Genomic DNA, 13011 nt, shown 5'->3' on the forward strand with positions numbered 1-13011 from the left:
AAAAAAAAAAAAAAAATAGAAGAAGAAATGATACCTTTTCCCCCACCATCCCCTTGTCAACCTCCTGGTCCCAGGTGTTCTGAAAGGAATGGATTGTTTTAAAGCATCTCAGTCAGTGCTGTCTCCCCTCCACCCACTACATAGCCCTGGAGGATTCCACCCTGTTGTTAGGAGTCAAAATTCCTGTAATTTTCCACTGCTTCCAGTCCAGGGTTCTCAAATATGGACTAGATCTTGGAATAGTAAACCTCAAGCACCCTTTGGTCCTATGAGGGAACCATCTCGATGGATTTCAGTGTCTAAGGGCTTTGTCTCTGTGGCCAGAAAGATTTGGCTTCAAATCCTTGCTCTGCCATTTCCTGGCAGGAAGTTTGTTACAAAAATCTGAGTCTCAGTTTCTTCTTTAGAATGGGGTCATAACAGTACCTACCTCAGAGTTACTGTAAAGATCAAATGAGATAATCCACATAAAGTATGGTGGTTGGCATGTAGTAAGTAATCCACTTGGTATGGTGTTTGGCATGTAGTAAGTAATCCACTTGGTATGGTGGTTGGCATGTAGTAAGTAATCCACTTGGTATGGTGTTTGGCATGTAGTAAGTAATACAAGTGGAAGAGTAATGTAGATAAGCAGATTGAAGAATCAGTATGATAAGTATGAAGCGGGAGCGAGTGTAAGGTACTAGGACAACACAGGAGAGATACTTAACTCAGTCTAGGGGTGCATAAAGATGTCCTAAAGTAGGTGATGTTTAAGCAAAAAAAAAAAAAAACGAATCGGTAGGAGTTAGCAGGGTAAAGAAAGAAGTGGTATTCCAGAAGTGGTATTCCAGTAGACCAGGAAGCAAGTAGGATAGCTAAGTATTTTGTAGGAGCTTTAAGGTCAGTCTGGTTGTGATCTTCCTAGGGAAAAGGGGATAAGAAATGAGACCAGGAAGCTAAGCAAAAAAGTTAAGGGCCACGTCCCAAAGGACCTTGTATACCTTTCTGGGGAGTTGACTTATCCTAAGAGTAGCAAGGCAACCAGTAAAGAGTTTTATCCCATTTGTGCTTTGGAGCGACTACATGGGCATGGATTGCGGCAGGGAGACCGTTTCAAAGCTATTGAAGTAATCTAGGTTAAAGACAACATGGTAAAGGTGGATTTGAGAAGCATTTGGGAGATAGAAAACTTGGTACCCAATTGAGGTGACAGGGGGAGGAAAGAGGAGGTTCCCAGGAGGGCACTAAGGCTTTAGGTTGGTGACTGGGGTGGAAGCGGGGTTCCATTCATTGACATGGGAACACAGAGGGAAGAATAACTTTGGAGAGACTGTCCCGAGGCTGTTGGATATGTGGGTCTGTAGGATATGTTGGGTGTGTGGTCTGTAGAGAGATGCAAAGTGCAGAGAAAGATTTTGGAATGTCAGCACAGAGATGGTAATTGAAGTTTGGGGGCAGTTCTTAGCTCATGGTTTATTGGTTGCATGTTTCTGTCCTTTAATTGTTTGGGGAGGCTCCGCTGTGAATGCTTGGACTATTCCCCTGTCCTGTGGTTGTTTAACCCCTTAGCTTGGGCTCCCCCATCCTCAGCAGGCACTTGAGGGATAGCTTTGGCACTTGCCTTTGCAATGCAACCTCCTTCCTTCCTCACCCGGGCTCAGCTTTGAACAGTCTTTGCTATCTCTGAGCCTCACAATGGTTTTGAGGTAAAAGAGTGAGCCCTCAGAACTGAAAGAAAATCCAGACCTTTCTGAGTGGCTTATTCGGGAGTGTGGGAGTGCAAGTAAAGATTCCAGGTGGTGCTACAGAGATTCGTTATTGCCTCAGAGGTTGGCCTGAAGGGTCTTTGGAGTGCTTCTAACATGTGGCTTTTGAACTGAGTCTAGGTGCTGGGGTGGAAAAAGAATGGCATTCTTCTGAGACCCTCTTGTTTCTAGCCTTGAAGGCTCTGAAAGATCACCTGCTTCCCCCTCCACCCTCACCTACTGCAAAAATTCGTCATATTTGACAGAAACATGTGGCACGATCCCTGGCACAGACACATGCTAGGCACGCGATTACTGAGTAAACAAACAGAAAGGAGGTGGTGTAGAGTCACGCAGACCCTGTTTCGAATCCCAGCTCGCCCATTCTAGCTACACGATCTCAGGCATGTTATTAAACTCTCTGCACCTTAATTATCTTGCCTGTAAAATGGAGCTAATAGCGCTAACCTCACAGGACTGAGGTCAGTGAGAGCTGACTGAACTGGAAGCACTAGCAAAGCCTCAATAAGTGTTAATTACCCCTCCCCCAGTGTATCAAATGTAGCTTATTTGCGCTCAGCCAGAGACCTAGAGATAATTTTCTGTAATGCTTTGGAAGTCATGGTTACTGAACACTTCCTGTCTTTCCTCCCTTCACAATCTTGTTTTTATCAGTATTAAATACTCCTGGGAAAACTCTCAAAAGGGTTGGCAGCATGGAGTTAGTATAAAATAACAGGAAATCAGGAACTCTGGTTTTCATTTCTTGTCAGACCTGTACTACTAACGGTTAAGTGACCCTGGGAACCATTGCATCACTTTCTCCAAACTTCCTCCACAACCTGGATTCTGCCTCAGTTGGTAACTCCACCTCCATCTTGTGCAAACTAGAAACCTGAGTCATCCTAAACACTCCCTCTCCTCACTCCCCCTCTATCCTTTTCCTAATCTAATTAGTCACCAAGTCATGTCTTGTCTATCTCTGAAAAGATTCAGAATCCATTCCGTTTTCTCCATCCCCAAGTCTGCTGTCTGGTTCATGCCCTGCCTGCCCAGCACCTGGGCTGCCGCCTCCCCCACTAGCTCATCCTCCACACTGTTGCCAGTTACTTCTCGGAACAAGGTTACTTCTCTAAACAAGGCTGTGATCACGTTTCTCCCCTATTGGAACCCCTTCTTTGGCGCTCTGTTTTCTCCGGCAAAAGGCCCAAACTCTTTAGAGTGGTATTCATTTGTTCAAATATTTACTGAGGCTTGCAGGTGCCGGGCACTGTGCTGGGCCCTAGGGTACCGTGATGAATGAGGCCCAGTGTATGTCCTTGGGGAGCATACTGTTGGATGGGGGAGACACTGGACAGACAGAAACTACTCTTAGACACTGATAACTCACCAGCTAACTGAAATGCAGCAGGAGAGGTTCTTGGTCAAGGACTGTGTAAAAGGCCTGCCCTTCTGCTTCCCTGCTTTGCGTTCTTGCCTCTGCTCTTTCACTCACTCTGTCCCTACATGGCTTGCTCCCCCATGTCTTGTGCTTTGTCTGTCTCTTGCCTGTGGAGTATCCTACCCTCCCATCCTTTGGGGGAATGCCTGTGTATTCTTCAAAGACTAATTCCAGTATCACTGCAACTTCCTCCAGGAAGCCATCTTTGACCCATTTCATGCATTATTCATTTGATTATTCATTCAGGAAACAGACCAAATGTCTCTGTGCATGCTTCTTCGTAGCATGTAAGTAGATCATTTTTGATGGCACTGATCTTAATGTATCATAATTATCTGTGGGCTTCTCAAGGGCAGGGCCTCATCTAGTTCTGAGTCCCCAGGCACACCACAGAACTTGGTACAGTATTGTCATTATGTAAATGCTTGCTGAATGTAACAGCACCATACCTCAGTTTCTTCACCTGAAAAATAGACCTACCAAACATCTTCCTTTTTTTTTCCCATTAGGAGACTGTTAGCAAGATTCTGCCAGTAGTGTTTACATATGTGAAAGTACATTGAGCTTTAATGCAATGCAGAAAGGAGAGGGTTTAGTTGCTGCCAGACTGCCCCAGGTCCCTGGAATGTAATAGGTAGGGCAGCAGACCTGCCTGGCAGTGCCTGCTTTGTTGGCCTTGGCCTGGGGACGTTTCCCAGGTACAAGCACTTTGCCTCAGGTACCCTTGGCCAGGTACAATTTATGACTTTGCTCATAGGCCTTATAGTGGATCAGCTCCTTCCTGGCTTGGTGTCTAGTCTGTCCAGCCTGGGTGTGTCCAGACTGTGCAGAGTCCTCACCTCCTTTCTAGCCCACACTGGAATCCTCTGCTCTATTGCTTAAGGAAAGAGCACTGTAGCAGGAAACACTGGGAGTCACTGGGTTGGGGTGGGGGGGGTGTCCCACTGGGGGAATGGTTCAGGCCAGCCTCTGCCTTTTACCTTGTAGTAGGACTTGGGCAAGTCCCTTCTCCTCTCCTGGCCCTAGTTTTCTGTCTGTAAGATGAGGAAGTTAGGTTGAGTGACTGGCCTTCTGGGTACCTCTCCTGTCACACAACTACAACTCTATTGAGAATCTTATTCGTTCTTTAAGTCCCAGCTCAAATGCCACTTTCTCATGGAGTTCCTCCCTGATTTTATCCTCTTTCCTTTGCAGTCTCCATGGCGGATGCCTTGTGTGTTCACTTTAAATGCCTGTTTCCTTACGCTGGTTGGTTGGCTGTTACAGAGAGCATCTCCGTGCCTCTCCTGTGAGGTGTGAGCACCTCCAGATTGTTTCATGCTTTTTTATGCCCCTGCGCCCCGGAAGGTAGCTGACCAGGACTTGGCTGATAATAATAATTGATATAATTATAACAGTAGCAGTTGTATTCATGTATGATTTATTGATCATTTGCTTTATGCTAGACACTATTATAAAAACTAATTTTCTTATATTAGTGGTTTTCAGACTATCTTTTGAGTCACTGTGAGGATTTTTCAGAGCCCCCTCAATCTATCAAGGGAAGAAGCCCCAGGCTTCAGCCAGAGCAGCTTTCTTTTATCATTTTTATTTATTTATTTATTTATTAGAGACAGAGTCTCACTTTGTTGCCCTCGGTAGAGTGCTATGGTTTCACAGTTCACAGCAGCCTCCAGCTCTTGGGCTTAAGTGATTCTCTTGCCTCAGCCTACCGAGTACCTGGGACAACAGGTGCCCGCCACAACACCCAGCTATTTTTTGTTGCAATTTGACTGGGGCCAGGTTCGAACCTGCCACCCTCAGTATATGGGGCTGGTGCCCTTCTCACTGAGCCACAGGCGCCTCCCCAGTTTTATTTTTTTAATCAAAAGATTCTTTAGCGGGCGGTACCTGTGGCTCAGAAGGGTAGGGCACCAGTCCCATATGCCAGAGGTGGTGGGTTCAAACCCAGCCCCGGCCAAAAACGGCCAAAAAAAAAGATTCTTTAGCTAATAATTAACAAAATTTTACTAGGTTATTTCTTATAATCTGCAGAACAGTCCAGTGAGGAAGAGATTGTTATATTTTATTTATGAGGAAGCAGGCTCAGCGAGATTAAGCCACTGGCACAGTCATGAACTCAGCTAGTGAGAGCAGTTTTGAATCAAAATCTGTCTGTGGGCTCGGCGCCTGTAGCTCAAGCGGCTAAGGCGCCAGCCACATATACCAGAGCTAGCAGATTAGAATCTAGCCATGGCCTCCCAAACAGCAAAGATAACTACAAACAAAAAATAGCTGGACGTTGTGGTGGGCACCTGTAGTCCCAGCTACTTGGGAGGCTGAGGTAAGAGAATCGCTAAAGCCCAGGAGTTGAAGGTTGCTGTGAGCTGTGACGCCATGGCACTCTACCCAGGGTGACAGCTTTAGGCTCTGTCTCAAAAAAAAAAAAAAAAATCTGTCTCTGACTTCATTGTCTGGATACTAGCTATGGCAGCTTCTAGGGAGGAAGAGCTCCCAAGATGTGGAGATGGGAGGTAGCAGGGCCTTCCTGCCTTTCCTTCCCAAGCCTCTCTTCTTTGCATAAACAGGCCCTTTCAGATGAATATGAATTTGGTCTTAGCCTTGAACCTATCAAACACAGTAAGAAGAGAAAGCCCAGGTCTCAGGTGGCTAGACCACTGACATGCCTCCAGGTTGATCTAGATTATGTCTAGATGGTACCTTCCTCATAACTGGACACAGCTGCTCTCTGTGCCCTTGAGCTCCCCTATCTTCAGATATGTTGGGGTTATGCTCTGCCAAGCCCTGTGCTAGCTATTTAGGGAGCTGAAGCAGAATGTTTTGAGCCTCAGAGATTCTTGGCTGATGGCATGGGGAGATGGACAAGAGAGGGATGTCCCCATGTGTGCTCTAATGCCCAAATACCCTGGAGACCTAGGTTCTGGTCCACACGCCTCCATACAGGATTTTTCTGGACTTGAGTTTTATCCTCTGTAGGAGGCTATTATTAATAGTTAATGTGTATGGAGTGCTTACTCTGTGCCAGGCCCAGTGTCAAAACACCTCCCATGACTGGTCTCATTTCATTTACATACCAACATAGGAGTTAAGCACTATTGTTAGAACTTTTTACAGAAAAAGATACTGAGGCTTAGAGTGAGTAAGTCATTAATTAGTCCTGTTAGTAAGTGGCAGAACCTAAACTTGAACTGGTCTAAAAAGATAAATAGGGTCTCCCCTGCCTGGCTCACAAAGCCGGGAGTGAGGATAGGGAAATGTTTTTGCCTCATAGGGTAAGGAAGACATGCTACAGTGAATCCATGCTGTAGATGCATCATTTGTGACCGATGAGGGTCAGGGTGCCGAGCGGACACCGGATTTATGCTATGAATTCTGCAGATAGAGGTGGAGTACCATAGGGTGGTCATTTGGAATTCTGTTTCATTCATTTGCCTGCTCATTCATATAATAAATATTTATCAAGCATCCATCCTGCACTGGGAATGGGGATAAAGTGGCAAACCAGACATGATCCCAGCCCTTATGGAGCCCCTTGATGTACAGAAAAGGGAAGTCATGAAGGCAGCATTCCAGCCCTGATCCTGCAGGTCTTTTTTTTTTTGAGACAGAGTCTCAAGCTGTCGCCCTGGGTAGAGTGCCGTCATTTCACAGCTCACAGCAACCTCAAACTCTTGGGCTTAAGCAATTCTCTTGCCTTAGCCTCCCAAGTAGCTGGGACTACAGGCACCCGCCACAACTCCCAGCTATTTTTTTGGTTGTAGTTGTCATTGTTGTTTGGCAGACTGGGGCTGGATTCAAACTCACCAGCTCAGGTGTATGTGGCCGTCGCCCTAGCCACTTGAGCTACAGGTGCCGCCTCCTGCAGGTCTTGACCTTGGGTAACTCATAGCTCCTCTAGTTAGCCCGTCTGAGCAATGGGATTACATAATTCCAACCCTACCATAGGATCGGTTGAAAGAATGGCAGTGGAAGTGCCTTGTAGCTATAAAATACCATACTGTGGCTGGTTTCTGACCTCCTCATTCTAGCTGATTTCTTCTTCTGCCTGCAGGGCTGCCCAGGAGCTGCAGGACAAGCCCCAGGAGGCCCTCCGGGTAGTTACTACCCTGGACCTCCCCATGGTGGAGGGCAGTATGGCAGTGGGCTACCCCCTGGTGGTGGCTATGGGGGTCCTGCCCCTGGAGGGCCTTATGGACCACCAGCTGGTGGAGGGCCCTACGGACACCCCTCTGGAACTCCAGGGGGACCATATGGTGGTGCAGCCCCAGGAGGCCCCTATGGTCGACCACCTCCAAATGCCTATGGTGCCCAGCAACCTGGGCCTTATGGACAGGGTAAGTAGAGATTCTTGGATTCCGTGTGGCTCTGACTTGGTTCTGAGTTATCCACTGCCCATCCTTGTCCTTCCTGTGGGTGTGTAGTTATCTTGGGCTCTGCCACCTTAACATCTTGCTTCCCGCTTCAGCTTGCATCAGAGAATGAGAAGCTGTCAGTTAGCTTTTCTGTGTTAACAACTACTCCAAAATGTCCTTGGCTTATAGCAGCAAGCATTTGTTTCCAGGGCTTGCTCACATTTATTTCCTCTTGCTTACATGTCAGCAGCTGTGGGCTGGCTGCCGAGTTTCTGTTCCACATGACTTTTTATTCCAGGATCCAGGAGGAAAGAGCAACCCCCTATTTGGGACCTCTTGTCTATGTGGCAGGAAAGCTAGCAAGAATGCACAGAGCCTCTTTTCTAAAGTTCTCTATGTCTCATGCACTCACATTCTTTTGGCCAAAGCATATACCCTGGACAAGCCTGACATCAGTAGGGCAAGAGTGGATGCTCCTTTCATGGAATAGCTCTGCACACCACCAGGCAATAGGAGAGGATGCACAGTGCTCTCACAGGGAAGAAGAGGTTAGCGGATAATTGGAGATAAGTCTGACATGGGGAGAAACCCAGGTTAAATACCCCTTACTCTGTAAAATGTTTCAAACTACACACATTTCAGGGTCTCCATGAAGAACTTTATCTTATTTAATCATCACAACAACCCTGGGAAATGGGGTCATTTTAGAATCAGTACTCAGGAAATTACACATTTTGCCTAAGGCCACGCACAAGCTAGTAAGTAATCAGAGAATCAGGATTTGAATCCAGGTCTGCTTTGATTCCAAAGCCTGAGTCTCTATACAAACCACACAGACCACCCAAGTTACTAAAACTCTCCTGCTCGGGAAGGACATTGCTGTTTTAGGAAGGTAGGTGGAGCCTACCTGGATTTCCCATCCAAAGAGATCAAACTATCCCTCAGGTAAACCTTTTTCCTGCTGGCCTGGCTGAGCTTTGGGACTGAGCAGTGGTTTCTATCCTCCTCAACTGCTTATAGCTCTCTCTGAAACTTACTTTCTTTTTTTTTTTTTTTTTGAGACAGAGTCTTACTCTATCACCCTGGCTATGGGTGTGGCTTCATAGCTGTGGCTTCATAGCTCATAGAAACCTCAAACTCTTGGGCTTGAGCAATCCTCTTGCCTCAAGTCTTTTACGTAGCTGGGAGTACAGGCCCACCACAACTCCTGGCTATTTTTTTTTAGAGATAGTGTCTCACTCTTGCTCATACTGGTCTTGCACTCATGAGCTCAAGCAATCTACCCACCTCAGCCTCCTGGAGTGCTAGGATTACAGATGTAAGCCACCACACCAGCCTCTGATGCTTTCTTGTGTGAAGGAGCTCCATTTGTGAACAGTTAACTCAGTAATCTGAGATAGACTTTTCTGCTTCTCTGTTGTCATCAATCACCCATTCCCAGCTTACCTTTTCCAGAGAATTTTTGATATCCTGGAGGATACAGACTCCTCCCTGTTCCATAGAAGCATAAAACCAAGTGGAGAAGTGACCAGAGCACTTCCAGAGCTCACAAAATAGAAATCAATTCTAGATACTTGTGACTCTCCACCAATGGCCCTCTTCCATCATAGTAAGGATGTTAGCTTGATGGAAGGCAGGTGCTGGCTAATTTGTGAGGTTTTGTGAGTAGGAAAAACTTACAGCCAGGGAGGCACCAAGGCTGGCCCTTCCCAGCATTTTTGCCAAATGACCTTGAGACCTGGGTTTGACTCCCTGGTTCACACTCCTTCCTCCAGGTGGTGTTCCCCCCAATGTGGATCCTGAGGCCTATTCCTGGTTCCAGTCAGTGGACTCTGATCACAGTGGCTACATCTCCATCAAAGAGCTGAAGCAGGCTCTGGTCAACTCCAACTGGTCCTCATTCAATGACGAGACATGCCTCATGATGATAAGTGAGTCTTCCTTCCCCTGGGCCTGAGCTGGGGCAGAGCCACCTGGGTGACAAGAGGTGGGTGGGCAGTCATTCTGAGGAGAAATCTTTTGGCTAAGGAGGATTTCAGGGAGGAGCCTAGGTTCAAGGTGAACTCCCTTAAACTGAGACCTCATTCCCTTAGAGCTCATCTGTCCTTGCTGAGTTAGAGCTTAACTTAGTTTTCTATTCTGCGGCATTCCCTCCCCTGGTAGGAAATGGCTGGGAGGGGTCAGCGTAGATCAGTGTTTCAGGGCTCACTTGCAGAGCCTACAGAGAAAAATGCAGCTAATTGTAGACGAGGTGGGGCTGAAGGTGGCCAGGGCAGGAGGCTGGTGCCTCCTTGATGCAGGTGTCTCAGGCCTGTGGTTCTGGAAGATCTCCTACTCCAGCCTGGGAAGAAGTGCTCACAGTGGTACCCAGGACCTAGGGCTGTCAGTCTTGAAGCCTTCCTCCTTTACTCTCCCTCTGTTCCCTCAGACATGTTTGACAAGACCAAGTCCGGTCGCATCGATGTCTACGGTTTCTCAGCCCTGTGGAAGTTCATCCAGCAGTGGAAGAACCTCTTCCAGCAGTACGACCGGGACCACTCAGGCTCCATTAGCCACATGGAGCTGCAGCAAGGTGAGGGCCCCAGCAGGAGCTCAGGGGGCGGGAGCTCAGGGAGCTTCTCTTTCCTCCCTAAGACAGAACAACGGGTTTTCTTCTCACTACCAGATGTCCACCTGCATCATCAAAGGCTGTCCTTAGTGCAGACCTACTCCCCCCGTGCCTCCTGTGACCTGGGCATTAAGTCATGATTCAGGGCAGGGAGACACCTACCTGGCTCCAGAATCAGGGCAGGACTCCTGGTGACAGGACTTCTGACAGTGGTGGATGACACAGCTCTAGTTGGCAGAAAGCCTTAGGGATGAACACTTGGCACCTTAGGGCCAGTGTATGTGGCTTGGATGGCTCTTTCCTCTCTAGTTTCTAGCATGTAGAATGCAAAGAGTTTCACATAGGAGCTCAGAAAGATGGGTGCTCCTGCCACCTTTGCAATTCTTCCCAGCTTTGAGAACTTGAGGAGTCTAATAAAAGTTGCCACTATGGAAGATGACTTGAGGCCCCAACCCCAGGTCTGGTTCCAGTTTGACTCAGGCTCTGGTCCACTGGTGAAATGATGGCTACTGAGGTTATAAGAACCCCTAGAGAACTTCATCACATGGGAGGGGGAAAGGGCTCCCCAGAGAGTCCAGTTCCTTGCCTTGGCTGTGGATTTCAATCAGACTAAGGAGGGAGGTCTGCAGGAGGGGTGAGAGCACTGCGTCTGCCCCTGGTAAAGGGAGAGCTCACTGGTACTGTCACGGTCTCTTATGCCAGCTTTTGTCGTGGACGTTAGTAAGGGTGATACTAACAACAACAAAAGTGATTTTTATCAAATGCTTGTTATATCCTAGGCACTGTAATAAGTGTTTTTAATAGGTTTGTATAATTCATTGTACCCATGTACCAGGTACTATTTATTCCACACCCTTTGATGAAGGATCCCTGATTATCTCCCTTTTACAAATGAGAAAACTGAAGTTTAGTTAACTTGCCCAAGGGCCCACATAGTGAATGGAGAGCTGAGATTTTAGCCTGGGCTGGTAAGCTACGCAGAGAAGAAGGAAGGAAGCATCCTGGTGGGGGGCAGGGAGCAGCATGTAGGCTGTGGTGTTGGAACTGCCTGGCAGCTTTGTCTGGGGGAGGGATGGTGACTTTATTAAAATAACCCTTACTGAGTGCTTTTTATGTGCCAGGCATTGTGCTAAGGGCTAGTTAAGTGTCATCCGCAGATGACTAGTGCAGCTCAGCACCTCGCCTAGGGACTGTCTAACTCCAGAGCAGGTCCTCATAACCTCTGTGCTGTGTGCTGTGATGCCTGCTCTGGGAAGGTGGTCCTATGGGGCTCTGGCTTCCTTTGGAAATGCAGATGAGTTCAAAGCCCCAACTGAACAGACGATGATGGAAATTTGGAAAAAGAAAGATGGAGGGATGGGGGCCTTTTAGCTAAGAGGAGCATCCAGATAGAGCTCCTCTTTTGCTTCTGACATCTTGGACACACCCTTGGGACTTCTCTCTTTTTTGTGCTCCTGAGCCTACCCCTCGAAGTCCCCCAAACTGCTGTGCTGTGGTGTTGCTGGCCAGTGGAGGTGCTCATGGCAGGTTTCTGTGTGTCTACTCTGTATACCCATCTTCTCCAGCTCTGTCCCAGATGGGCTATAACCTGAGCCCTCAGTTCACCCAGCTCCTGGTTTCCCGCTACTGCCCACGCTCTGCCAATCCTGCCATGCAGCTCGACCGCTTCATCCAGGTGTGCACCCAGCTGCAGGTACTGACCGAGGCCTTCCGGGAGAAGGACACAGCTGTACAGGGAAACATTCGGCTCAGCTTTGAGGACTTCGTCACCATGACAGCTTCCCGGATGCTATGACCCAGCCCATCTACAGAGAGTGGAACATACAAGAGACCTTTCTTGCCCCCTTAAAATGGGAGAAGCATGTGGACCTCTCTTCTTTTCCTCCCCCTTCTAAAAAAAAATGATTTTCCCTTGTTTGATGCAGCACTGTTCCCAAAAAGGGTTGGGAGCCCTGTATCATAGCCACCAAATAGTCAGGGGCCTGACCTAGGACAGGACTGGAAGTTGAATAGCACAGTCTTGCGCCAGGAACAGAAATGTCAGTCCTTATAATGGAGTTATTCTCTGATTAGCTGGGCTCCTGCCTCTAGTTTTCCCTCCTCTGCCCTGATGCCAGTGGTAATTGTTCATTGGCTTGTCAGCATTGGCACCTGTGTTCCCTCACTCAGGCTGACCCAGATGAGCTTTTTTTCTCCAAAGTGGAATTTGACCAAGCATGTAAGATTTGCCCATGGGACCAGTGGCTTGGCCTCTGCCACACTCACACCCACAAGTCCTCTGTGTTAACTTCTGGCTGCCTAGGGTCTATCCCTGTGCAGGAGCTCAGACAAGTCTGCTCCCTGGGCATCTGTGCCCAACCTACTGCCTTTTGCAGCTTGGACCCCTCACTTACCTGCCATACTCTGCTTGGCTTCAGTCCCCAGGGGGCAGTTGTCATATCTCCCTGCCAATGCTTTTTTTTTTTTTTGTGGTTTTTTTCATTTGTGGCCAAAAGTCTAGTGAAATTGTTAAACTTCAATAAAAGGATGACACTCTGGAGTTCCAGTTTTCCACCATGACTTCCCAGCTACAGAGTTAGCCATTCACTCATTTATTTATTCCTTCAGTGAATATTCAAATGTGTACTGTATACCACCAACCTACACGGGGATGTGACCTATATGGGGCTTCTCTCATTTGCCAGCATGAAGTTGAAGTGCAAGGCTGCTGGCATGGGTCCTGCTAGGTTGAGTTCAGTATGGCCTAGTGCAGGTGTCCTCAAACTACGGCCTGCAGGCCACATGCGACCTGCCTAGGACATTTATCTGGCCCGCTGGGTGTTTTTGCTGCCACTATCTGTCCTGCTTAGCAGCCGACTCGTCCCGGGGCCCACAGTCCGGCCC

The 13011-nt window shown here is 47.9% G+C and overlaps 1 protein-coding gene across 2 annotated transcripts in view; it reads left to right on the forward strand.

Annotated features, from left to right (window-relative positions):
* PEF1 (penta-EF-hand domain containing 1) overlaps positions 1–12667 on the forward strand; it is a 16443-nt gene extending 3776 nt beyond the window's left edge. The window contains exons 2-5 of one of the 2 annotated variants that reach the window (XM_003800746.2): positions 7220–7502; positions 9296–9451; positions 9949–10092; positions 11694–12667. In XM_003800746.2, coding sequence (XP_003800794.1) covers positions 7220–7502; positions 9296–9451; positions 9949–10092; positions 11694–11923 — 813 coding nt within the window. In that variant the 3' untranslated portion in view covers positions 11924–12667. The remainder of the gene's footprint in view (positions 1–7219; positions 7503–9295; positions 9452–9948; positions 10093–11693) is intronic. The other variant, XM_023507459.1, reaches the window with a different exon arrangement.
* Positions 12668–13011: the final 344 nt, after the last annotated feature.

Source organism: Otolemur garnettii, unplaced genomic scaffold, assembly GCF_000181295.1.
Source record: "Otolemur garnettii isolate 467f Iridium unplaced genomic scaffold, OtoGar3 scaffold00184, whole genome shotgun sequence".
NCBI classification, from domain to species: domain Eukaryota; kingdom Metazoa; phylum Chordata; class Mammalia; order Primates; family Galagidae; genus Otolemur; species Otolemur garnettii.